General features: G+C 43.1%; 2 protein-coding genes and 1 pseudogene across 2 annotated transcripts; 1 reads left to right on the top strand and 2 right to left on the bottom strand.

Moving 5' to 3' along the window:
• Window positions 1–8,053: 8,053 nt before the first annotated feature.
• LOC117191655 lies at window positions 8,054–10,773 on the bottom strand (annotated as a pseudogene).
• A 5,117-nt stretch (window positions 10,774–15,890) lies between these two features.
• Window positions 15,891–25,167, top strand: LOC117191141. The gene is made up of 2 exons (XM_033396104.1): window positions 15,891–18,356; window positions 24,522–25,167. Exon 1 carries the CDS (start codon window positions 16,033–16,035, stop codon window positions 17,224–17,226), a length of 1,194 nt encoding a protein of 397 aa, XP_033251995.1. The 5' UTR covers window positions 15,891–16,032; the 3' UTR covers window positions 17,227–18,356; window positions 24,522–25,167.
• On the bottom strand, window positions 20,198–22,374 carry LOC117191144 (guanylate kinase-associated protein mars-like). The gene is made up of 2 exons (XM_033396108.1): window positions 21,523–22,374; window positions 20,198–21,470 (listed from the first exon to the last, which is right to left on the bottom strand). The coding sequence occupies exon 2, from the start codon at window positions 21,137–21,139 to the stop codon at window positions 20,306–20,308; it is 834 nt and encodes a 277-aa protein (XP_033251999.1). The 5' UTR covers window positions 21,140–21,470; window positions 21,523–22,374; the 3' UTR covers window positions 20,198–20,305.
• Window positions 25,168–27,773: the final 2,606 nt, after the last annotated feature.

Genomic DNA, 27,773 nt, shown 5'->3' with positions numbered 1-27,773 from the left:
AACTTTTTTAATTTTCATTGCGAAAACCCGAAATATTGAAAAATCGGTGCTGTATGTTGACTTTTTTCCTTGACTGTATAATAAAATGGAAATCAAAGTAATAAGAGCACTATTTTAATCTCAACGGAGCTGGAAAATACGAAAGAAACCCTCAGGACAGCTTAGAGTCCGCCAGGGAAATTCATTCTGTCACCTCTTTCGCGGAAGTGACCAAATCCAATAGGGTTGCCGCCCGGAACGCAGAGGCGGCCAAGGCAGCAGCCAACATGGCAGAGTGGAAGAACTCAATAAACTCAGACTACGTCCAAATGAGCGAGAAATTTGTGAGATCTTCATCCGTGGCATCTTCTCTGGCCCAGGACAAGCTAAACGCACTAGGAGCCAAACTCACAGCGTTCCTGATTGATCCAAACAACATCATTAAAGGGGATTCTTTAGCGAATAAATTTATTAAGGAAATTAGAGAATTTGTCAATGCTTCCAACGCAGAACTAGATAGGCGTCAGATTGCCCAAGGGATGGCAGTTGGTTCTCAAAACATCCAACAATGAAGATTCTTCAGCTAAATATTCAAAGTCTGACACACAACAACAACAAACAGCTCCTCTCAATGTTCCTAGACAAGAACGCAATAGATATTGCCATCCTCTCAGAGATTTGGGTGTTGAACAACGCGGACTGCAGCATTTTAGACTATAACTTTTTCTGCAGGCCCAGAGAGGACGGCTACGGCGGGGTTGGCATCTACGTCAGGAAAAACATTCAATTCAGCATTTAAAAAATAGAGAACGACTTGGAAATTTTAGGAATAAAAACATTAAACCTCAAGAGCAATTTCAATATTTTTTAGCATATATGCACCGCCATCAACAACAGTTTCACAGTTTAAATCGGGCACAAAAAAGTTTTTCGAATTCGCGGCTTCGCTTGACATACCCTCAATAGTGGGCGGGGACTTCAACGCTAGGTCTTCTATCTGGGGAAGTCCGATCTGTGATCGCAAGGGTCGCAGCATTGAGAATTCCACCCGGGAGGCCGGATTTATCTGCCTAAACGACGGCTCGCCAACCTTCTCCAGGAGCCCATCTCAATTCTCCGTTCTTGACCTTTCTTTTTCGAACTACAGAAATGGAACTATTAACTGGCAAGTCCTCAAAACAAAAATTACGAACAGCAATTGTATTATCAGTGCAAGGCCTAAATGCCCCCCTCCAAGGCAAGAAGATCCTTCACAACAGAATAGCCCGGATTCTGGGTGCAAGTGATTTCTCAAATCTGGAGGAGCTCAATGAAAAAGTGAAATCCCTGACCTTAAAAAACACGGTCACATTCCCAAGCAAGAACAAGTACGTTGCTAAGAAATGGTGGAACGAGGAAACGGAAAAACTTTTTCGCGTGAGAAACGCTTGCAGGCAAAAATTCTACCTCACCAAAAAATTGGCTGATGCCAGAGCAACCTTAGAAGCTGACAAAAATCTACAAAATCACGTAAAAATCTTAGAAAGCGCAACTTTTCCAAGTTTATAGAAGAGGTCTCCTCATCGCCCTCTATGTGGAGCAGGGTGAAGAACATCAAAAAATACGGTCAAATCAAAAATGAAGGGAACAAATGGACGAACGAAGATGGCAAAAACTTTCTCAATATGGTTAAAGTAACCCCATCCACGTCAAACAGTAGGCCCCCTAAGAAAATTCCTGCCCCTTTGTTAGGACCAGACGACCCGGAACCCCTGGAACTGGAAGAATTCCTGGCCTTCCTAAAAACCAGGAACCCCAATTCGGCTAGAGGCCCTGATGGCATCTCGTTCAGGATGCTTCAAAAGCTACCAAGTGGGAAAAAACAAGACATTTTTGAAATTATAAATAAAGTATGGCTGAGTAGCGTCATCCCTGAAGTCTGGCGCAGGATAAAAGTGGTACCCATCCCCAAGAAGAATGCAGACCCTACTTCCTTCCAAAACCATAGGCCGATTTGTTTGATGAACACGCTGTTTAAATCCATAGAGGGGTTGATAAAGTTGAAGTTGGACGAGCACATAGCAAACTGTAACCTGCTGCCGGTCAGGTCCTATGCCTTCAGGAGAAACAGGTCCACGGCTCTTTGCATCAACGACCTTATCAACAAAGTTCTGGCGCTGAAGGCGAGTGGTTGTCAGGTTGTCGCAGCTTGCCTAGATTTACAAAGAGCGCTCGACTGCGTAAGAGTGGACACACTCGAGCACAGGATGAGGGATATGCGGTTCAATACAAGCCTAACGGCTTGGATCTCCATCTTCCTTAACAGACGAATTCTCATAAAGGGCAAAAGCGAGGTAGAGGTGAACAGAGGTGTAAGCCAGGGTAGCTGTCTCAGCCCAACCCTTTTTAACCTTTACACAGCCGAACTACATGATATTAACAGTCATAACTGCTTACTGTTTCAGTATGCTGATGACTTTTTCATAGTTTGTTTTCATAAAGACGTATCCATTGCGAAAGGTGTGCTGGAAGACAGTATAGATAAGTTCGAAGAAAAATGCAATAGGCTAAACCTGTCATTCAATCCGGTGAAGTCTAAAGTGATTTACTTCAACAATCGTAGAGCTGCGCTAAATATCTCGCATCAAGGAGTTGAGATCAGACAAGTAGAGCAGATCAAATACCTAGGCAGGACTATCTCAGCAAACAACTCAGCCTCTGGTCACATTGATCTGGCCATCTCGGAATCGAACAGAAACTGTGCGTTTCTCAGATTACTCAGAGGGTGTCACTATGGTATCAGCCCCAAAAGAGGGCTTATATTTTACAAGGCATTTGTCAGAAGTAGGCTAGAGTACGCGTGCTCATCATTCTGCAACCTGTCCAAATCTGCCTTGGCCAAAATCAAATCCCACTGCAACCATCACCTCAGAAAGTCGCTGGGTCTGATAATCTGCACTCCCGTTCCTATCATATATCACATGGCAGGAGAACTTCCCCCGGACTACAGTATGAGATTCCTGGCGGCGAAAAAGTTGGTTAAGGTGTTTGCATTTGCTCCCTTGCTCCCAGCAAGTGAAACAGTGTCAGCAAATAGGGATTTAAAAACGGGCTACGCTAAGGCATATCGGGAGTTTGGCAGCATAATAGATAGAGTTGAGGTTTTCGAGAACACAGCTTCATTTTGCACTAAAATTAGCTCCGACTTAGAATTTTTCAAGGGTTCTGCACCCAACAAGCACGCTATAGACCAGGCAGGTATCATGCTGCTCCACGGGGAAAAGAAGGATCAGCTGACAAAGGGTGGTTTTGAAATCTATTACACGGATGGGTCAGTCGCAGATGGGCATTCCAGCGCCGCTTTCCTGCACGATAGGACAGTTTTTTTAGATAGCTATTACATGCACAAAACCCTTTCCTCGTTGTCTGCCGAGCTCCTTGCTATCGAGAAGGCATTAGACCATGCTATTTTGTACAATTTTCCTCGTGTCGCGCTCCTGACAGACAGCAGAAACGGGGCCCTCATTCTGGCGAAGAACATTCAGGATAACTCTATCGCCTACAAAATCAGAGAAAAGATCCAACAAAATCCACATCTAAGAACTGTAGAGGTTCACTACATTCCCGGACACGTAACATCCCTCAGAACACTTCAGTTGACGCAGCAGCCAAAGAAGCCCACAGACGAGGAAAATACACAGTGGTTAAATGCAACCTTAAACCCGCTATGTGCGAAATACACAGAATCTTAAAAGCAGAATGGGAGAGAGAATACGCCGAGTTTGCCAGTATCAAGCACCGAGGTTACTGCTCGCTTTTCCCCTCAACATCATCCAAACCGTGGTTCCTAAATAAAACAAAGCTTAAGGCCATTGACGCTAAAAGAATCAACAGACTGCTTAGTGGTAACGCATTCGATAGGCACACTCTCGCCAAAATGCATGTAGTTCCTAGTAACATATGTGATACATGCGATAGTATCGATAACGCCTCGCATTTAATTTTCAATTGTACAAAGTACAACACAACAAGGCAAAACTTCCCATCTCTAAGAAAATATAATGATATTTACAAATTCTTTGAAAAAGAAAACATCAGCGCGTACCAAACACTAATTGACTTCATCGACGAAATTGATGTAAAGCTATAAACAGTACTCCAACATCTTATATTCTTTGACTTGGCAATTTCCACCTTCAAAAGGCGGGCGGCCAAATAATCCCACGCTACTCACGGGTAGCTTGGTAAATTAAATCCTCAAAAAAAAAAAAAAAAAAAAAAGAAAGCAAAAATAAGCATTCAACTATATCAAGTGTGTGTCAAGTGTCGAGAAAGAGAATACGTCTTTAGACAGCTGCGACAGAGCCTGGAATATGTATTAATAAATGCAGTAGACACCCCACGAAATTCGCCGAATAAATACAAGTGTGTGCGTGTGTTTATTGGGGTTAAAAAAACTAAAACAAACAACGTCACGGCAAGAGCATTGCCAGCAGCAAGAACACACGCCCTACTTTGTAAAATTAAATTCCTGTTAAAACCACATACATTCAATCGGTTTGAAACGCCAAGGTTTACCCCGATTCTGCCCCATGGAAAGCCAATGCTTAATTGCTTTTGTCCTACCTGCTTTTCCGTGAATTTACGATGTCATCAGTTAAGGTAGCTAAATACAGTCAGCACAACATTTATTCGGACACTAGTCTATATCAGCTTTCTTTATAAATAACTTGAAAAGTATTTAAGTTTGAAAACAAATTTTTATTTCATTATGAACATGGATATTACTACTACTAATTTCAAATCTAAAAACATAAAAAACCTTCTTTGGCATATCAAACAAAATTAAAAGTATCAAAAAGGCAACTTTTTTACGCACAACAATTATTCGGACACTTTTTATTTTGTACGAAAAATACTTATTGTCCCCAATTTTTTCTGATTTCTGGGAGCCTGGGAAGCGGTTGGATCTTCCAACAGGACAACGATCCAAAGCACACCGCACATGTTGTGCGTGATTGGTTGCTGTATTATGCCCCAAGACAGCTTCGTTCACCACCCCAATCTCCAGACCTTAACCCAATCGAACATCTTTGGGACATTTTAGAAAGATTGGTACGGAAGTATAACATCAGCAGTCGGGAAAGCCTCAAAACCGCCCTCATTCGAGCTTGGGCCGAAGTTCCGCCCACAACAACCGAAAATTTGGTGGCATCGATGCCCCGACGACTACAGGCTGTAATAGATGCCAATGGTGGACCAAACAAATATTAAAAGTATTAATATTAAGATGACTTTGAGACTATAATACAAAAGCATAGAGGCTGTATGTACACTTTTTTGTGTGGACGTTGACATGCAATGACTGCATCTTTCAAGAGGCGATGCAGTTACTGCACCGTCAAGTGGCCCGTGTGACACCAGCAGAAGGCTGTTACGCGCGGATCCCAGGCAAAACGCAGCCCTCCTCACGCCCAACCGACCGAGGGGCGCTGCCGCATGACGCGCGGTGCGTAGCCGAACCAAACGCGAACATGCAAGAAAGATAGCTATTAGACTAACATTCGAGGAAAATTAGTACTAAACTTACTAAGAAACTAAGCATGCAATCAAAGTACAAATACCACTACAGTTACTAATTAATAGAAAGGTTTGTATGGATTATTAATTTAATAAGAGGAAGAGAATTAGTGGTGGATATAATATGGTAGAGGGAATTATAATCCGAGCATAAGACCCTAAACGGTTCATGCAAGGAATAATTCGATCTACAAAGTGGAAGGAACAACGGTATAAAATTTCTAGTCAGTCTAATAGGAATCGTGAAGTTTATGCGGCTCAACAGATCAGGGCTGTCTATGTCACCCCTGATCAAGTTGTGCATAAATATCACACCAAGCATTTTTCTACGGTTAACTAAGGATGGGAGGTTTACTAATAGTAGTCTACTAGAGTAAGATGGGAGTCTTACAACCGCATCCCAGTTAAGGCCCCGCAGAGCAAAGAGTAAAAAGTTTTTCTGTACTGATTCTATACGGTCCTGGTGTACTTTGTACTGAGGGCACCATACACAGGAGCCGTATTCTAAGATCGGACGAACAAGCGAGGTATAGAGATTCCTTTGACCACCTCTTTATAAACCCAAGCACGCCCATGGCCTTATTTACCATGGTAGAAATGTGTTCGGAAAACTTTAACTTGGGGTCTAACATAACACCCAGATCATCCACCAGGGTAATTCTCTCAAGAGAACCACCAAATAGGGTGTAGGGAGCCAACAAAGGGCTAGAACGATGAAATGTCATAACTTTGCATTTCGAGGCATTAAGGTGTAACAAGTTTGCACAACACCATGACTGAAAGTTATTGAGATCGGATTGCAAGCGAGAATGAAATGAAATGTCCTTGTACTGGACACAGAGTTTAACATCATCCGCATACATAAGTACTCGAGAGTATGTTAATACTGAAGGTAAGTCATTAATAAAGAGTGTGAAGAGTAAGGGGCCTAGATGGCTGCCTTGTGGTACTCCCGAACATTTTATGTTTTTTCGTTGTAACTTTAGTATACATAATTTTTGTTTAAGTTTTTTTTTCTGAAATAATAATAACTTTAAGTGTCCTAAATAATGGCATACCAACTTTTTTAATTTTCATTGCGAAAACCCGAAATATTGAAAAATCGGTGCTGTATGTTGACTTTTTTCCTTGACTGTATAATAAAATGGAAATCAAAGTAATAAGAGCACTATTTTAATCTCAACGGAGCTGGAAAATACGAAAGAAACCCTCATACATATGTATGTATGCTGTGCGCGTGTGTGAGTGTGGTGCATTCAAGGCTGATAAAACAACACAAAAAAACAGAGCAAGTGACTAACTAAAAGGCGACAAACACAAAACTACGCGCTATTCATTACGCACGGAGCAACAACAATACCCGATACTCAAAATGAGTATTGGGGTATATTAGATTTGTGGTAAAAGTGGATAGGTGTAACGTCCAGAAGGAATCGTTTCCGACCCCATAAAGTATATATATTCTTGATCAGCATCAATAGCCGAGTCGATTGAGCCATGTCTGTCTGTCCGTCTGTCCGTCTGTCCGTCCGTCCGTCTGTCCGTCCCCTTCAGCGCCTAGTGCTCAAAGACTATAAGAGCTAGAGCAACGATGTTTTGGACCCAGACTTCTGTGATATGTCACTGCCACAAAAATATTTCAAAACTTCGCCCCGCCCACTTCCGCCCCCACAAAGGACGAAAATCTGTGGCATCCACAATTTTAAAGATATGAGAAAACCAAAAACGTAGAATTGTAGATAATGACCATATCTTTAAGACTGCGGAATCTGAATTGGATCGTATTATTATTATAGCCAGCATCAAGAAAACAATTTCATTTTTTCTCGCCCTGTCTCTCTCTAACACACACGTAGCATAGGCGGCTTTGCCTAGAGTAAAACATTAGCGCCTAGCTCTCAGAGACTACAAAAGCTATAGCAACCAAATTTGGTACCCACACTCCTAATATATCGGACCGAGACGAGTTTGTTTCAAAATTTCGCCACACCCCCTTCCGCCCCCGCAAAGGACGAAAATCTGGGGATATTCAAAAATCTCAGAGACTATTAAGGCTAGAGTAACCAAATTTGGTATCCGCACTCCTGTTAGATCTTACTATAAAACGTGTATCTCAAAATTTCACCCCACCCCCTTCCGCCCACACAAAGGACGAAAATCTGTTGCACATTCGAGAAAACTAAAAACGCAGAATCATAGATAATGACCATATCTATCAGATTGCTGAATCTGGATCAGATCAGATCATTTTTATAGCCAATAGGAACAAATCAATTTGCAGTGGCTACGCAGCGCCCGACGTCACGCTCAGACTGATGTTCTGTCTCTCTCGCACGCACTCTTTGTCGTGTCGTTTAAAATTAGCGGCGTCTGCCGGAGGAGAGCCATACTGACTTAGTATCGGGTATAACTGTAGAGTTGCGGTGTCCGCAGCAACTCACAACGTTCCCCCTCGTTTTTTTCCTTTATTTGATTGATTGATGTACTTAATTTAAAAAAAAATATAAAACAAGGCTTTGAAATTGAAACATAATTTTCAGAATTAAATAATACTATACATATAAACAAAAACGTAACTTTAAATAATAAATGATAGATAAGCTACATAAACTCGGTGGATGGCCTAAGACGCGGATTGCAGCTCATTTTCTGATGGGCCCTGGTCTACGGAACGTGTTTCCCCTGAAGCTTCGATCGACATGTCCTCCTCGCAATCCTCTAGCTTATCGCCGCCAAAGGGCTCATCATCGCTAATAGTGCCTTCTTCGTAGGTGAATTTGAAGTGCCGTACATTTTTCTTTGTACTGAAAATAACTCCACGACTTTCACGCTTGCTGGTCCCTGGTTTTTTCAGAATCGACTGGCGTCCCTTATTGGGTGGGGGGGGGTATGATTAAGAGCGTTTTGTTCGGCTGCGGCCAATATAGCAGAGTTGAGCAGAGTGTTGCCACCATTGGAAGAACGGCTCTCGCCTACAGACATGCGCAGGACGGTGCGAGCAGGAGAGAAGGACCGACGGTCGCGTACTACGATCACACGCTGAGTGCTGCTGCGAGATGGAGTTTGCGGGGCATCGTCCGCTGATACCACATCCGCCTTAGCCTTTTTCATTTCAGCATGGGCCTTGCGGAGTAATTGCATCAAGTTACTGCTGGCCTTGACCTTGGGCTTAGCGTTTAAATTGTTGCCCAGCTTAGACTTTGGTTTGGCCACAGGCTTGGCTGGTATTTTCGATTCCTCAACTGCATCGGGGTCCTGCCAATTGTTCTGTTTCCATCGCTTCAAGTTATCAAAGCGCTTGTCAACATTCTCACTCTGGAGTCGCAGCATGTCCCACCCCCCTTCCAGATCCTCTGCCTGGACGGGTTTCGTCTCCTCGCTGCCATCGTAGGGTCGATGGTTCTTGCCCGTAGCTCCCGCCTCGCAACGGTCAATCAGACCGCTGAACTGCATCAATTTCTTGGTAGAGAGCAAATTTGTCTGTCCAATGGCCACATTGATCATATCTATGCCGCCCGTCTCAACCAGATGCGCCTCATTCTCCTTGCTATAGGCTTCCCACTCGCTGCAGATATCTCGCAGTCGTCGAATCTCATTCTCCAGCTGTATGCGAAAGTAGAGCACCGACTCGAAGGCCCGCCGATTGGCAACAGGATACTCCTCACCGGGCAAATACATGCTGTTTCGCTTCTCACGCTCACAGCGAGAGTTGACTTTACCGCGCGAGACGCTCACATATGGACTTAAGTAGTTGGGCTTCTCATCGGAAATCCTGCGTGGAGGGGTTTGCTCCGCAGCTGCCTTCAGAGTAGAATTTTCTTGTTCTTTATCATCTGGATCTGGAAAACAATAATCTTACATTTTACTCCATTTTATTCCTGTTGTACTTACCCTTAGCCAGATATGGATCCAAGATCAAACTCTCTTCAGCTGCCGTTTTTATCAAAGAGTACCTAGAAAAGTCAAATTTCCGCTTCGCTTTCGAATCTCGGTGGCTGCTCATTGGACCCACTGGACTCAGATTTGAAATCTCACCCAAGGCTTCTATCATTTCTTGACTGCAATTGTTCGTCTTGCACTGCGTGAATGTGGCCAGAGCAGGGAAACTTATCTTCTCTTCCAGCGGCGTATTGGGAGGCAGTGGGAGTTCAGTGGTCCCAGCCTCAACCAACTCTCTCATCAGCTCCGGCCGATTTCGAACATTCTTTTGAAGACCTACGTACTTGCTGACGTTGCTCTTGGCCTTCATTCTGGTCGACAATTGGCTGGCAAGCTTGTTTTTTATTGCCGGCCCTTTTGCTACTGCGGTCGACTTAAATTTTCCCGCAGCACCCCCTCCGCCGCCTCCTTGAATGGGCTTTGGTTTCACTGCTGGTATTTTTAAGGTGGGCTTACTCACGGCCGGCTTTTCGAATGGTTGCGTCCTCACATTTGGCAAATGAACAACCCCATTTGCAGAAGGTCCAACGACCAAATCTGCTGCCTTGGGCTTTAGGCCTGCTGTAGGCTTCAAGGGCAATGCACGTGAAGGTGCAGGCTTCACTGTGGCTGGCTGGACATTCCTTGCTGATGTTTGATGTTTCATGTTTGATGTTTGGGTCTTCACAGTGACCGGTTGAGGACGCGACGTTGCATGTTGCAACTTTGCCATGGTTGCCGCAGGCTGAGCGCGCAATCTGGATGGATGACCCTGGGTACGCAATTGGGTTGCCAAAGGCTGTTTCCACTCCGCTGCCGTCTGCGTACACTGAGTTTTTTTTTTGCCAAAACGTATAAGGAGTGCCTTTTTGGCGGCACAAATGCCGGAGCGTTCTGCTGCTCTTTCTGGGGGTTTGTCGCAGGTTTAAGTGTTTCGGTTTTATATGTGAACATCTTTTGACCACGACGAGCAATTTGCTCGTTCTTTGTTTGTTCCTTCCTGGCAGCCTTCCAATCCACGAAGCGCTTTATGTAACGGTCCCGGGTGGGGTTCCTCTGCTGCTGAGGCAGCTCTGGTTTTCGATTCTCCTTAGGAGGAGCGACATAGGTAAGGCGTGGCTGCGCCTCCTCTGAGGGCGGTATAGGTGCCGCACGCTTGACGGGAGTTGGACTAACACTAATAATGCGGTTGCTTTGAAAACGATCCTCGCGCTGTTTTGCACGCGCCGCATTCTGGAGTTCCCGGTTCTGCTCATTGAAATTGCGTGGGCTGAAAGCAAGTGATTGCTGTTTATATAATTCCCTGTCGCGCTGCATTATGACGTCGAGCAGTAATTATTTAGGAGTTTAAAAAAAATGGAGGGACGCTTCTTAAGAATGGCGCCTTTTCAGCGTGCCATACCGATGAAAAAACGAACTTAGCCCACTTAAGCCACTTTATTTAAACTGGATAACAACTCGAGTTAGACCGCGGAAAATAATACTAATAATAATAATATTTACCTCTTTTTTACCTGGCAAGGAAACTTTTTTTGATAGATTGGGACTTGTAATTTGTTTACCAATTTAATCTGGTATTTTGTATGCAGTTTTTTTAAAGGTAGTGCTTTTTTTACACAATAATTTTTAGCGGTTTTTTTTTTTTTGAATTTTCACTTTGAAAACTCGTGAAAATTCTAAACAAATCCAATAAGAATGACTAGCAAAAGTTGGCTACTATTTTAGAAAAATAATCTATCAATCGGATAAACTTCATGTTCAGCTATAAAGTCCTAGCAAGCTAATAATATCAAATCACATAACGATTAGCCCATTGTATGCCAAAGGGGTATTTTAATATTGCACCGAAAATAGTGAAAATCGTGGATATAGTGGGTTTTTTTTTGTGAGTAAAAGAAGGGATAGGAGGTGTTGTCGAGAAAAATTAGCTTATATATACTTAGTTTTAAGCAAATGCACAGATACCCTACATAAAGAAAAAAGAGAGAAGAAAAATGGCCACACTATGAAAAGACAAGAAGGTCACATTAGTTTGAGCAGTCGAAGAAAGAGCGGGGAGAAAAGACGAAGCGTGCGTAGATATATTACCTACATATAAGAATAAAATGTATTAACCTCCTTTTGCAAATAGGAAATAAAACGCAGCCAACGCCTAAGTACCTATGAAGATAAGCGATTGTGTTTTATCCGCAATTCTCACGTTCCTGGACTCAACATCTTTTATTTCGCTTCTTGGAAGCCAATGACGCTAGAGTTCTTGGAGTTTGTATGAAGACGGGCAGAGACTCGTGGTGCAAGCACTGAAGTATACTGGACATTGGAGAAGCGACGGAACCCACAAGGAGACGGTCATCTCGCTCGTGCGTGGATAATAAACATTGCAGAACACGGAGGCCAACGTGGGTGCGAACGTCAGGCAGCTGAAAAAAGCGCACATTTATATGTATGTATGCGAGATCGTGCACATACTGCCATCTCGCTCTAACCAACGAAGTTCTTGCGGGCCAGCAACTAGAGGCTTGAGTGCGCAGTTGGCTGATGAAATCGAGTGAAAATTTCTGGATTGTGGTTTGTTTGGTAAGTGCCAATTTGATTGTTGATTTGGGGAAAGGTTAGTCTGCGGGTGATGATTACCAGAGCAATGAGCAAATTAAGGGCAACGGATGAAATGGACGAGGACAACGTTGAGATGGGAAAAGTGGAAAGAGAATCCGCGCAAGGTGAAGCCTCAAATATGGAGGGGGCCGGGCCCGGCACATCAAAAGAAGCCCAATCACATGGCGTTGTTAACGTTATGATGGAGATGCAGCAGTTCCAAATGGAAGTTCTGCGGATGAATCAAATTCAAATGGAAAAAACTAATATACTTATGCGATCCCTTGGTATTAGTGGAAGGACAACTGGCGAGCCAGGACCACAATCAACCACGGCTGAGCCCTCAGTGATATCAGACGCAGTCTCATCACCAAGGCAACCGGTTCCTTCTCAGGAAACGCAAAGAAAATTGTACGATCTACCAGAGTTTAATGGTGCTCCCGAAGAGTGGCCAATGTTCAACGAAGCTTTCACTATGACCACTGCAGAGTACGGATACAGTGACAGGCAAAATTTGTTACGCCTCCAAAAGGCAATAAAGGGCAAGGCTAGGGAGACCGTTGAATGTTTTCTTATTCACAGTTCTAACGTTTCAAATATTTTAGAGACCCTTAAACAAAATTTTGGTAGACCGGAGAAACTCGTAAAAAGCCAGATTAGTCGCGTTAGAGAATTTCCGAGCATTCGCGAAGGGAGATTGGAACAATTAGTACAGTTCAAAATGAAGGTACAAAACTTGGCTTCATTCTTAGAAGCAGCTAACGCACATCAGCAGTTAAAAAACCCAACATTAATGGAGGAGTTAATCTTAAAGTTGCCAGTGCAACAGAGACTGGAGTGGGCACGCCATTCCAAGCAACTAGGAGATGAAAAATCGATCAGTCATTTAAGTCTATGGCTTCAGGGATTGGCCGAAGAAATTCAAGACGCAGGATTGGTTGACGATCAGGCGACGTTCAAGCCAAAGAAGGAAAAGTCGAGACTATTCCATGCAAACGACATCGGACTTGTAACCATGAAGGCGTGCTCCGCCTGCAATGGGAAACACGACTTGGAAAACTGTAACTCATTTGCCCAGTTAGAACTTGAAAAAAAATGGCAGCATGTAAGGGAAAGAAAATTATGCTTCAGTTGCCTAAAGTACGGCCATCGTAGTCAAAAATGTAGACGACATCACCAATGTGGACTTGATGGATGTGCCAAACGCATTCACCGTTTGCTCCATGCAGAATCAGTTAATCAACCAGGCGAGGAAGTAAAGTTTACAGGAACAGAAACGCATGAGGCTAGCTCAATGATTTTGTTTAAGATATTGCCTGTTAATCTTCATGCTAAAAATAAAATAGTGAGGTGCCACGCCTTTTTGGATGAAGGTTCTGCAGTAACCCTTATAAATGAAAGCCTGGCAGACGAGTTAGGATTACATGGGCCCAAAGAAAGTCTGACATTGCAATGGTTTGGAGAAAAGACATCAACGGAATTGGTCAGCCGATTCAATATTGGAATATCTGATGAACGTGGAGGCAAGGTCTATGCACTAAACGGAGTAAGGACTATTAAGGATTTACGGCTGCCGAAGCAATCCGTAAACATGTCAGAGCTAAGTTCGCAATACCCACACATAAAGAGTATTCCTGTGAAAGGCTATTGAAATGCTAGACCTGAAAAACTAATCGGACTAGATAACCTACATTTGATAGCTCCAAAGCAAATGAGATCTATGGGATACGTTGGGCCAGCCATTGCATTAACCAATCTGGGATGGGTTGCGTATGGAAAATGTCGCGGAGAATCAGGATCCATGAGTAATGTAAAGTCCGTACATCTGGTTAAACACAATGACGAGCACATTGAACAGTTGGTGCGAGACTACATCACGAATTCCGAAATGGATGTGCGGATTGTGAAAAACCACGTAGAAGGTCGAGAAACTGAGAGATCGAACCGATTGCTATCAACCACGACAAAACGTATTGGTGACCGTTTTGAAACGGGATTACTATGGAAAGTGGATGACGTCGTCTTGCCTGCCAGCAAGAAAATGGCAATAAAGAGACAACTGTCTTTGAAAAGAAAATTTATACATGATCCAGAGTACTACAAAAAATACTGCGACCTGATGGAAGCATACGAAGAAAAGTCATACATTCGGCATATCACAAGCAATGAACTGGAAGTGGACAAGAAAAAAGAATGGTTCCTGCCTCATTTTGGGGTCTTAAATGCTAACAAGCCCGGCAAGTTGAGAATTGTTTTCGACGCGGCTGCAGAAGTCGATGGAGTGTCGTTAAACTCCATGCTCATGACTGGCCCCGACGGGTATCAATCCCTAACGGACATTCTTATGAGGTTCAGACAGAAACCGATTGGAGTCTGTGCTGACATAGCAGAAACGTTCCACCAAGTCATAATACGAAAGGAGGATCGATGTGCCCAACGCATACTATGGAGGAAGAATCCAGGCGACGAGATGAAAGAGTATGAAATGCACGTCATGACCTTTGGAGCCAAATGTTCACCGCCTCTGCTCAATATGTGAAAAATAGAAACGCACTTGAATTTAAGGAATCGTATCCAGATGCGGTGAATGCCATTATTAAAAACCATTATGTGGACGATTTGGTGCATTGTTTTTCATCCGAAGAATCGGCTGTGAGAGTCGTGAAGGAGATAGTTGACATTCACAAAAAGGGAGGATTCGAACTGAGAAAGTTTGTGTCCAATTCGAAATTCTTCAACAAGGTTTTTGGTAACGAACAAGTAGCTGAACCCATAACTCTTGATAGGGATGAATCTTCGCATTATCAAAAGGTCCTTGTAATGTACTGGTGTACACGCAGCGACGAATTTGGGTTCTCACTTTCGTTTAACAAAATTGCCGCATCAATCTTTTCAGAATCAAGAATAACGTCTAAGCGAGAAGTATTGCGAGTGGTTATGTCTGTGTTTGACCCATTTGGAATTCTAGCCGAATATTCCCTGATCGCTAAACTGCTTCTGCAGTCAATATGGCAAAAGCGAACAGAGTGGGACCAGCCAATTGAGGGCGACGATATAAAGCAATGGAAATGTTGGTTGCGCAGCCTAAGCCAAGCATGCAAAATAAGGATACCCCGATGTTACGCTGAAGAGTTCTTTGGGGAACCAATTGAACTACACATATTTTGCGATGCGAGTGAGTCAGCTTATGCAGCAGTTGGATACTGGCGCATACGTACGAAATCTGGATGGAAGTCCTCATTTATAATGGGAAAGACCAAGTGTGCCCCAATGAAACTATCGACCATACCCAGGCTCGAGCTACAGGCGGCAGTGCTAGGAACTCGTCTCAGGAAATGTATTCTTGAGGGTCACGACGTCAACCCCAAATGTGTCCACATGTGGTCCGACTCCAAGACTGTCTTAGCATGGATTAAATCAGATCACAGAAAATATAAGCCATATGTAGGACACAGAATTGACGAGATACTTGAAGCCACAAGGTTGGAAGATTGGCATTGGGTGCCTACTAAGGATAACCCGGCAGACTTTGGCACCAAACTCAGATCTGGAACTCGAGAAACCTCCTGGTTGAGAGGCCCTCAATTCCTTCAAGAGGACGCAAGTCAATGGAATCTAGGAACTTCAGACGTTGGTGACACGGAACTGGAACTAAGAAGCAAGTTTACGTTATCAATCAATGAGATGTCTTCATATGGATCTGTCAATATCGTATTCAGGGAGTTGCTGGAAAGGTTCTCTTCATTTACAAGGCTGATGCGAGTTGTCGATCGGGTCTACCGGATGTATGACAGTAAGATCAACCGAAAAAACTACCTTGATGTAGCCTAACTTGAAGAAGCTGTACTCATAGTGATCCGCAATGTACAGGATGTTGCATTTCATGATGAGCGGGTGGCGCTATTGACTGGACAGTGCATCGAAAAGAACAGCAAGCTGTGGAAGTTGTCTCCGATCATAGACGGAACAGGAGTGATCCGCATGAATGGGCGTATTAATAACGCATGTTCGGTTGGAGAAGAAACCAGGCGTCCAATATTAATGCCCCAAGGGCATCACGTTACAAAATTGATCGTGCGACATTATCACGAGCTATGGAAACACCAGAATGAAAACACAATTATACCAGAAATACGCAGAAAGTACTACATACCACACTGCCGACAGGAGGTTCGCCGTGCAGCTAGAAATTGTATGATGACTTGTAAAATCCAGAGAGTTTCACCAAAAATGCCATTAATGGGACAACTTCCTAAGGACAGACTCTCTCCGTACGTACGCCCATTCTCATATGTTGGAATCGACTATATGGGACCGTTTCTGGTTGTAAGAGGAAGGAGTACCGAGAAACGCTGGATATGCATATTTACATGCCTTACAATAAGAGCAATTCATTTGGAAATTGCCAGGGACCTGACAACAGATACGTGTCTTCGAGTATTGCATAACTTCATGGCGCGGCGCGGAAGACCAGTAAGAATCCGATCTGACAATGGTACCAATTTGGTGGGAGCTGAGCGTGAATTGAAAAGAGAATTACAGGACCTCGATCACATTAGAATAGCGAACGAGCTGTCAACCAAGCAGATCGAATGGCTGTTTAATTGCCCGCTAAACCCCCATGCAGGTGGGTGCTGGGAAAGATTGGTACGCAGTGTGAAGAGGGCCATAGGACACGCGCTGCATGACAAAAACCTGAAAGAAGACATACTGTATAGCCTAATGTGTAACGCTGAAAAAATAGTAAATTCCAGACCGCTTACACACATTGCTCTGGATAACCCCACAGACGATCCGATAACCCCTAATCACTTTCTTTTAGGTTCTCCCAATTCTAGCCAGACACCACATCCACAAGAGGAGAAGTACCAGCCAACTCGAAAGGAATGGCGCATCGCTCAGCAGATCTCACACTCATTTTGGAACAAGTGGCTCAATGAGTACCTACCAGACCTATGCAGACGGACAAAGTGGCATCACCCAGTGCCACCACTCGCTGAAATGGACATTGTTCTTATCTGTGATAAGAATCTTCATCGATCTCAATGGAAAAAGGGAGTTATTCTAGCAGTCACGCCTGGACGCGACGGACAGGTTCGCTCAGCCACTGTAAAGACGACGGCTGGAGTTCTACACCGCCCAACCTGTATGCTGGCAAAGCTAGACATATTGTGAATCACGAGCGTGCTTGATTCGCGGTGGTGTGGATGTTGTCGAGAAAAATTAGCTTATATATACGTAGTTTTAAGCAAGGGCACAGATACCCTACATAAAGAAAAAAGAGAGAAGAAAAATGGCCACACTATGAAAAGACAAGAAGGTCACATTAGTTTGAGCAGTCGAAGAAAGAGCGGGGAGAAAAGACGAAGCGTGCGTAGATATATTACCTACATATAAGAATAAAATGTATTAACCTCCTTTTGCAAATAGGAAATAAAACGCAACCAACGCCTATGTACCTATGAAGATAAGCGATTGTGTTTTATCCGCAATTCTCACGTTCCTGGACTCAACAGGAGGTATCTACAATGACTGTTTAAATAGAGGGGTCTTAAGTGGGTATATGTGGCATATTTCAGACCGTATATTTTATCGCCAAGTCACTTAGTACACTAATTTTCTTGCCACAATGTCTGGCTCACACACCTTGCAAAATATAAAAATACTTTCCATAGTATTTTCCAGTATATTAAGGTTATGCACTCACCCTCTTGGCCAATGCCCCAATGTAGAAGTCGTGTAAAAATGCAATTTAGAGCCACATCGATTATTAATGCGGGAAATCATCGAAATCTTGATCACTTGCCATCAAAATCTCAATGTTTTCAAAAATATAAAAAAAAAGGAATGTAAAAATATGCATAACGGGGGTTTTTCACACTGGCGCTTCCATGGGGCTTATATGGAAAAGAACGGGCCAACAATTTTGAAAAGTACACATATTCCCCTTTATAAAAATGATTTTAATATGTAGCAAATGGGTAGTTACCATGTAAAGAAATAAACTTAGTGGAAATTGTTGACATTTTTTATTGAAACCTTATTTTATAAACAATGCCAATAAAGATGGTACTTAAAATTAGCCACTTTTATATAAAATTGATTAGATTATCGGTTAAAAATATGTGTTCAGTGCTGATAGTCGTTGCTAGCTAGTATTCAACCGAAAGCAATTTGATTCAGCTTGAATACAAATAATACGTCAGTATATTTTCGGCATATTTTGAAATTTGTGACGTAGTTTCGGTATATTTCTGAGTGTCTGTTTACCATTGCACGTATGAAAATAAAAGTGAATAATAAAAGTAAGCAAAAATAAGCATTCAACTATATCAAGTGTGTGTCAAGTGTCGAGAAAGAGAATACGTCTTTAGACAGCTGCGACAGAGCCTGGAATATGTATTAATAAATGCAGTAGACACCCCACGAAATTCGCCGAATAAATACAAGTGTGTGCGTGTGTTTATTGGGGTTAAAAAAACTAAAACAAACAACGTCACGGCAAGAGCATTGCCAGCAGCAAGAACACACGCCCTACTTTGTAAAATTAAATTCCTGTTAAAACCACATACATTCAATCGGTTTGAAACGCCAAGGTTTACCCCGATTCTGCCCCATGGAAAGCCAATGCTTAACTGCTTTTGTCCTACCTGCTTTTCCGTGAATTTACGATGTCATCGGTTAAGTTAGCTAAATAAATGCTGCTGGCAACGCTGCGCTTGCTCGCTCACGCACGCACACACTCCCCTCTCTGTCGGTGTCGGTTCGCCGATGCCGCCGCCGCCTGTCAATTCTCGCTCTGCCTGCCTTGTCGGTTGTCGGTGTATTTTTAATCGCTTTTCTCGCCCAAGAATATTAAAGAAAGGAGAGGAGAGGAGAACTACATACAACGCGCAATCAAATATATGAGTTATTGTTTATACAGTCAAGGAAAAAAGTCAACATGCAGCACCGATTTTTCAATATTTCGGGTTTTCGCAATGAAAATTAAAAAAGTTGGTATGCCATTATTTAGGACACTTAAAGTTATTATTATTTCAGAAAAAAAACTTAAACAAAAATTATGTATACTAAAGTTACAACGAAAAAACATAAAATGTTCACGGAAAAAAGTGTACATACAGCCTCTATGCTTTTGTATTATAGTCTCAAAGTCATCTTAATATTAATACTTTTTATACTTTTAATATTTGGTTGGCCCACCATTGGCATCTATTACAGCCTGTAGTCGTCGGGGCATCGATGCCACCAAATTTTCGGTTGTTGTGGGCGGAACTTCGGCCCAAGCTCGAATGAGGGCGGTTTTGAGGCTTTCCCGACTGCTGATGTTATACTTCCGTACCAATCTTTCTAAAATGTCCCAAAGATGTTCGATTGGGTTAAGGTCTGGAGATTGGGGTGGTGAACGAAGCTGTCTTGGGGCATAATACAGCAACCAATCACGCACAACATGTGCGGTGTGATTTGGATCGTTGTCCTGTTGGACAGGCTCAATGTATCCACCGATGTTTCCAAATTTTCTTCCAATATCTTCTTATACTGGAAGCGATCCATATTCCCTTCCACAAACACCAAATTACCTACTCCAGGCAATATATATCGGACCGAGACGACCGCCCCCACAAAGGACGAAAATCTGAGGATATTCAAAAATCTCAGAGACTATTAAGGCTAGAGTAACCAAATTTGGTATCCGCACTCCTGTTAGATCTTACTATAAAACGTGTATCTCAAAATTTCACCCCACCCCCTTCCGCCCACACAAAGGACGAAAATCTGTTGCATCCACAATATTGCACATTCGAGAAAACTAAAAACGCAGAATCATAGATAATGACCATATCTATCAGATTGCTGAATCTGGATCAGATCAGATCATTTTTATAGCCAATAGGAACAAATCAATTTGCAGTGGCTACGCAGCGCCCGACGTCACGCTCAGACTGATGTTCTGTCTCTCTCGCACGCAATCTTTGTCGTGTCGTTTAATATTAACGGCGTCTGCCGGAGGAGAGCCATAGTGACTTAGTATCGGGTATAACTGTAGAGTTGCGATGTCGGCAGCAACTCACAACGTTCCCCCTCGTTTTTTTCCTTTATTTGATTGATTGATGTACTTAATTAAAAAAAAAATATAAAACAAGGCTTTGAAATTGAAACATAATTTTCAGAATTAAATAATACTATACATATAAACAAAAACGTAACTTTAAATAATAAATGATAGATAAACTACATAAACTCGGTGGATGGCCTAAGACGCGGATTGCGGCTCATTTTCTGCAGGGCCCTGGTCTACGGAACGTGTTTCCCCTGAAGCTTCGATCGACATGTCCTCCTCGCAATCCTCTAGCTTATCGCCGCCAAAGGGCTCATCATCGCTAATAGTGCCTTCTTCGTAGGTGAATTTGAAGTGCCGTACATTTTTCTTTGTACTGAAAATAACTCCACGACTTTCACGCTTGCTGGTCCCTGGTTTTTTCAGAATCGACTGGCGTCCCTTATTGGGAGGGCTGCGGCCAATATAGCAGAGTTGAGCAGAGTGTTGCCACCATTGGAAGAACGGCTCTCGCCTACAGACATGCGCAGGACGGTGCGAGCAGGAGAGAAGGACCGACGGTCGCTGAGTGCTGCTGCGAGATGGAGTTTGCGGGGCATCGTCCGCTGATACCACATCCGCCTTAGCCTTTTTCATTTCAGCATGGGCCTTGCGGAGTAATTGGATCAAGTTACTGCTGGCCTTGACCTTGGGCTTAGCGTTTAAATTGTTGCCCAGCTTAGACTTTGGTTTGGCCACAGGCTTGGCTGGTATTTTCGATTCCTCAACTGCATCGGGGTCCTGCCAATTGTTCTGTTTCCATCGCTTCAAGTTATCAAAGCGCTTGTCAACATTCTCACTCTGGAGTCGCAGCATGTCCCACCACTCTTCCAGATCCTCTGCCTGGACGGGTTTCGTCTCCTCGCTGCCATCGTAGGGTCGATGGTTCTTGCCCGTAGCTCCCGCCTCGCAACGGTCAATTAGACCGCTGAACTGCATCAATTTCTTGGTAGAGAGCAAATTTGTCTGTCCAATGGCCACATTGATCATATCTATGCCGCCCGTCTCAACCAGATGCGCCTCATTCTCCTTGCTATAGGCTTCCCACTCGCTGCAGATATCTCGCAGTCGTCGAATCTCATTCTCCAGCTGTATGCGAAAGTAGAGCACCGACTCGAGGGCCGCCGATTGGCAACAGGATACTCCTCACCGGGCAAATACATGCTGTTTCGCTTCTCACGCTCACAGCGAGAGTTGACTTTACCGCGCGAGACGCTCACATATGGACTTAAGTAGTTGGGCTTCTCATCGGAAATCCTGCGAGGGGTTTGCTCCGCAGCTGCCTTCAGAGTAGAATTTTCTTGTTCTTTATCATCTGGATCTGGAAACCAATAATATTACATTTTACTCCATTTTATTCCTGTTGTACTTACCCTTAGCCAGATATGGATCCAAGATCAAACTCTCTTCAGCTGCCGTTTTTATCAAAGAGTACCTAGAAAAGTCAAATTTCCGCTTCGCTTTCGAATCTCGGTGGCTGCTCATTGGACTCACTGGACTCAGATTTGAAATCTCACCCAAGGCTTCTATCATTTCTTGACTGCAATTGTTCGTATTGCACTGCGTGAATGTGGCCAGAGCAGGGAAACTTATCTTCTCTTCCAGCGGCGTATTGGGAGGCAGTGGGAGTTCAGTGGTCCCAGCCTCAACCAACTCTCTCATCAGCTCCGGCCGATTTCAAACATTCTTTTGAAGACCTACGTACTTGCTGACGTTGCTCTTGGCCTTCATTCTGGTCGACAATTGGCTGGCAAGCTTGTTTTTTATTGCCGGCCCTTTTGCTACTGCGGTCGACTTAAATTTTCCCGCAGCTCCCCCTCCGCCGCCTCCTTGAATGGGCTTTGGTTTCACTGCTGGTATTTTTAAGGTGGGCTTACTCACGGCCGGCTTTTCGAATGGTTGCGTCCTCACATTTGGCAAATGAACAACCCCATTTGCAGAAGGTCCAACGACCAAATCTGCTGCCTTGGGCTTTAGGCCTGCTGTAGGCTTCAAGGGCAATGCACGTGAAGGTGCAGGCTTCACTGTGGCTGGCTGGACATTCCTTGCTGATGTTTGATGTTTCATGTTTGATGTTTGGGTCTTCACAGTGACCGGTTGAGGACGCGACGTTGCATGTTGCAACTTTGCCATGGTTGCCGCAGGCTGAGCGCGCAATCTGGATGGATGACCCTGGGTACGCAATTGGGTTGCCAAAGGCTGTTTCCACTCCGCTGCCGTCTGCGTACACTGAGTTTTTTTTTGCCAAAACGTATAAGGAGTGCCTTTTTGGCGGCACAAATGCCGGAGCGTTCTGCTGCTCTTTCTGGGGTTTGTCGCAGGTTTAAGTGTTTCGGTTTTATATGTGAACATCTTTTGACCACGACGAGCAATTTGCTCGTTCTTTGTTTGTTCCTTCCTGGCAGCCTTCCAATCCACGAAGCGCTTTATGTAACGGTCCCGGGTGGGGTTCCTCTGCTGCTGAGGCAGCTCTGGTTTTCGATTCTCCTTAGGAGGAGCGACATAGGTAAGGCGTGGCTGCGCCTCCTCTGAGGGCGGTATAGGTGCCGCACGCTTGACGGGAGTTGGGCTAACACTAATAATGCGGTTGCTTTGAAAACGATCGTCGCGCTGTTTTGCACGCGCCGCATTCTGGAGTTCCCGGTTCTGCTCATTGAAATTGCGTGGGCTGAAAGCAAGTGATTGCTGTTTATATAATTCCCTGTCGCGCTGCATTATGACGTCGAGCAGTAATTATTTAGGAGTTTAAAAAAAATGGAGGGACGCTTCTTAAGAATGGCGCCTTTTCAGCGTGCCATACCGATGAAAAAACGAACTTAGCCCACTTAAGCCACTTTATTTAAACTGGATAACAACTCGAGTTAGACCGCGGAAAATAATACTAATAATAATAATATTTACCTCTTTTTTACCTGGCAAGGAAACTTTTTTTGATAGATTGGGACTTGTAATTTGTTTACCAATTTAATCTGGTATTTTGTATGCAGTTTTTTTAAAGGTAGTGCTTTTTTTACACAATAATTTTTAGCGGTATTTTTTTTTTTGAATTTTCACTTTGAAAACTCGTGAAAATTCTAAACAAATCCAATAAGAATGACTAGCAAAAGTTGGCTACTATTTTAGAAAAATAATCTATCAATCGGATAAACTTCATGTTCAGCTATAAAGTCCTAGCAAGCTAATAATATCAAATCACATAACGATTAGCCCATTGTATGCCAAAGGGGTATTTTAATATTGCACCGAAAATAGTGAAAATCGTGGATATAGTGGGTTTTTTTTGTGAGTAAAAGAAGGGATAGGAGGTGTTGTCGAGAAAAATTAGCTTATATATACTTAGTTTTAAGCAAGGGCACAGATACCCTACATAAAGAAAAAAGAGAGAAGAAAAATGGCCACACTATGAAAAGACAAGAAGGTCACATTAGTTTGAGCAGTCGAAGAAAGGGCGGGGAGAAAAGACGAAGCGTGCGTAGATATATTACGTTGGTGACACGGAACTGGAACTAAGAAGCAAGTTTACGTTATCAATCAATGAGATGTCTTCATATGGATCTGTCAATATCGTATTCAGGGAGTTGCTGGAAAGGTTCTCTTCATTTACAAGGCTGATGCGAGTTGTCGCTTGGGTCTACAGGATGTGTGATCGTAAGATCAAACGAAAAGTCTCCCTTGATGTAGCTGAAATTGAAGAAGCTGTACTCATAGTGATCCGCAATGTACAGGATGTTGCATTTCATGATGAGCGGGTGGCGCTATTGACTGGACAGTGCATCGAAAAGAACAGCAAGCTGTGGAAGTTGTCTCCGATCATAGACGGAAGAGGAGTGATCCGCATGAATGGGCGTATTAATAACGCATGTTCGGTTGGAGAAGAAACCAGGCGTCCAATATTAATGCCCCAAGGGCATCACGTTACAAAATTGATCGTGCGACATTATCACGAGCTATGGAAACACCAGAATGAAAACACAATTATAGCAGAAATACGCAGAAAGTACTACATACCACACTGCCGACAGGAGGTTCGCCGTGCAGCTAGAAATTGTATGACTGGTGGGAGCTGAGCGTGAATTGAAAAGAGAATTACAGGACCTCGATCACATTAGAATAGCGAACGAGCTGTCAACCAAGCAGATCGAATGGCTGTTTAATTGCCCGCTAAACCCCCATGCAGGTGGGTGCTGGGAAAGATTGGTACGCAGTGTGAAGAGGGCCATAGGACACGCGCTGCATGACAAAAACCTGAAAGAAGACATACTGTATAGCCTAATGTGGAACGCTGAAAACATAGTAAATTCCAGACCGCTTACACACATTGCTCTGGATAACCCCACAGACGATCCGATAACCCCTAATCACTTTCTTTTAGGTTCTCCCAATTCTAGCCAGACACCACATCCACAAGAGGAGAAGTACCAGCCAACTCGAAAGGAACGGCGCATCGCTCAGCAGATCTCACACTCATTTTGGAACAAGTGGCTCAATGAGTACCTACCAGACCTATGCAGACGGACAAAGTGGCATCACCCAGTGCCACCACTCGCTGAAATGGACATTGTTCTTATCTGTGATAAGAACCTTCATCGATCTCAATGGAAAAAGGGAGTTATTCTAGCAGTAACGCCTGGACGCGACGGACAGGTTCGCTCAGCCACTGTAAAGACGACGGCTGACGTTCTACACCGCCCAACCTGTATGCTGGCAAAGCTAGACATATTGTGAATCACGAGCGTGCTTGATTCACGGTGGTGGGGATGTTGTCGAGAAAAATTAGCTTATATATACGTAGTTTTAAGCAAGGGCACAGATACCCTACATAAAGAAAAAAGAGAGAAGAAAAATGGCCACACTATGAAAAGACAAGGTCACATTAGTTTGAGCAGTCGAAGAAAGAGCGGGGAGAAAAGACGAAGCGTGCGTAGATATATTACCTACATATAAGAATAAAATGTATTAACCTCCTTTTGCAAATAGGAAATAAAACGCAACCAACGCCTAAGTACCTATGAAGATAAGCGATTGTGTTTTATCCGCAATTCTCACGTTCCTGGACTCAACAGGAGGGATCTACAATGACTGTTTAAATAGAGGGGTCTTAAGTGGGTATATGTGGCATATTTCAGACCGTATATTTTATCGCCAAGTCACTTAGTACACTAATTTTCTTGCCACAATGTCTGGCTCACACACCTTGCAAAATATAAAAATACTTTCCATAGTATTTTCCAGTATATTAAGGTTATGCACTCACCCTCTTGGCCAATGCCCCAATGTAGAAGTCGTGTAAAAATGTAATTTAGAGCCACATCGATTATTAATGCGGGAAATCATCGAAATCTTGATCACTTGCCATCAAAATCTCAATGTTTTCAAAAATATAAAAAAAAGGAATGTAAAAATATGCATAACGGGGGTTTTTCACACTGGCGCTTCCATGGGGCTTATATGGAAAAAAACGGGCCAACAATTTTGAAAAGTACACATATTCCCCTTTATAAAAATGATTTTAATATGTAGCAAATGGGTAGTTACCATGTAAAGAAATAAACTTAGTCGAAATTGTTGACATTTTTTACTGAAACCTTATTTTATAAACAATGCCAATAAAGATGGTACTTAAAATTAGCCACTTTTATATAAAATTGATTAGATTATCGGTTAAAAATATGTGTTCAGTGCTGATAGTCGTTGCTAGCTAGTATTCAACCGAAAGCAATTTGATTCAGCTTGAATACAAATAATACGTCAGTATTTTTCGGCATATTTTGAAATTTGTGACGTAGTTTCGGTATATTTCTGAGTGTCTGTTTACCATTGCACGTATAAAAATAAAAGTGAATAATAAAAGTAAGCAAAAATAAGCATTCAACTATATCAAGTGTGTGTCAAGTGTCGAGAAAGAGAATACGTCTTTAGACAGCTGCGACAGAGCCTGGAATATGTATTAATAAATGCAGTAGACACCCCACGAAATTCGCCGAATAAATACAAGTGTGTGCGTGTGTTTATTGGGGTTAAAAAAACTAAAACAAACAACGTCACGGCAAGAGCATTGCCAGCAGCAAGAACACACGCCCTACTTTGTAAAATTAAATTCCTGTTAAAACCACATACATTCAATCGGTTTGAAACGCCAAGGTTTACCCCGATTCTGCCCCATGGAAAGCCAATGCTTAATTGCTTTTGTCCTACCTGCTTTTCCGTGAATTTACGATGTCATCGGTTAAGTTAGCTAAATAAATGCTGCTGGCAACGCTGCGCTTGCTCGCTCACGCACGCACACACTCCCCTCTCTGTCGGTGTCGGTTCGCCGATGCCGCCGCCGCCTGTCAATTCTCGCTCTGCCTGCCTTGTCGGTTGTCGGTGTATTTTTAATCGCTTTTCTCGCCCAAGAATATTAAAGAAAGGAGAGGAGAGGAGAACTACATACAACGCGCAATCAAATATATGAGTTATTGTTTATACAGTCAAGGAAAAAAGTCAACATGCAGCACCGATTTTTCAATATTTCGGGTTTTCGCAATGAAAATTAAAAAAGTTGGTATGCCATTATTTAGGACACTTAAAGTTATTATTATTTCAGGAAAAAAACTTAAACAAAAATTATGTATACTAAAGTTACAACGAAAAAACATAAAATGTTCACGGAAAAAAGTGTACATACAGCCTCTATGCTTTTGTATTATAGTCTCAAAGTCATCTTAATATTAATACTTTTTATACTTTTAATATTTGGTTGGCCCACCATTGGCATCTATTACAGCCTGTAGTCGTCGAGGCATCGATGCCACCAAATTTTCGGTTGTTGTGGGCGGAACTTCGGCCCAAGCTCGAATGAGGGCGGTTTTGAGGCTTTCCCGACTGCTGATGTTATACTTCCGTACCAATCTTTCTAAAATGTCCCAAAGATGTTCGATTGGGTTAAGGTCTGGAGATTGGGGTGGTGAACGAAGCTGTCTTGGGGCATAATACAGCAACCAATCACGCACAACATGTGCGGTGTGATTTGGATCGTTGTCCTGTTGGACAGGCTCAATGTATCCACCGATGTTTCCAAATTTTCTTCCAATATCTTCTTATACTGGAAGCGATCCATATTCCCTTCCACAAACACCAAATTACCTACTCCAGGCAATATATATCGGACCGAGACGACCGCCCCCACAAAGGACGAAAATCTGAGGATATTCAAAAATCTCAGAGACTATTAAGGCTAGAGTAACCAAATTTGGTATCCGCACTCCTGTTAGATCTTACTATAAAACGTGTATCTCAAAATTTCACCCCACCCCCTTCCGCCCACACAAAGGACGAAAATCTGTTGCATCCACAATATTGCACATTCGAGAAAACTAAAAACGCAGAATCATAGATAATGACCATATCTATCAGATTGCTGAATCTGGATCAGATCAGATCATTTTTATAGCCAATAGGAACAAATCAATTTGCAGTGGCTACGCAGCGCCCGACGTCACGCTCAGACTGATGTTCTGTCTCTCTCGCACGCAATCTTTGTCGTGTCGTTTAATATTAACGGCGTCTGCCGGAGGAGAGCCATAGTGACTTAGTATCGGGTATAACTGTAGAGTTGCGGTGTCCGCAGCAACTCACAACGTTC

Source organism: Drosophila miranda, assembly GCF_003369915.1.
Source record: "Drosophila miranda strain MSH22 chromosome Y unlocalized genomic scaffold, D.miranda_PacBio2.1 Contig_Y1_pilon, whole genome shotgun sequence".
Lineage (NCBI taxonomy): Eukaryota > Metazoa > Arthropoda > Insecta > Diptera > Drosophilidae > Drosophila > Drosophila miranda.
The sequence above is the reverse complement of the archived record's forward strand: the minus strand, read 5'-3'. Positions and strand labels throughout refer to the sequence as shown.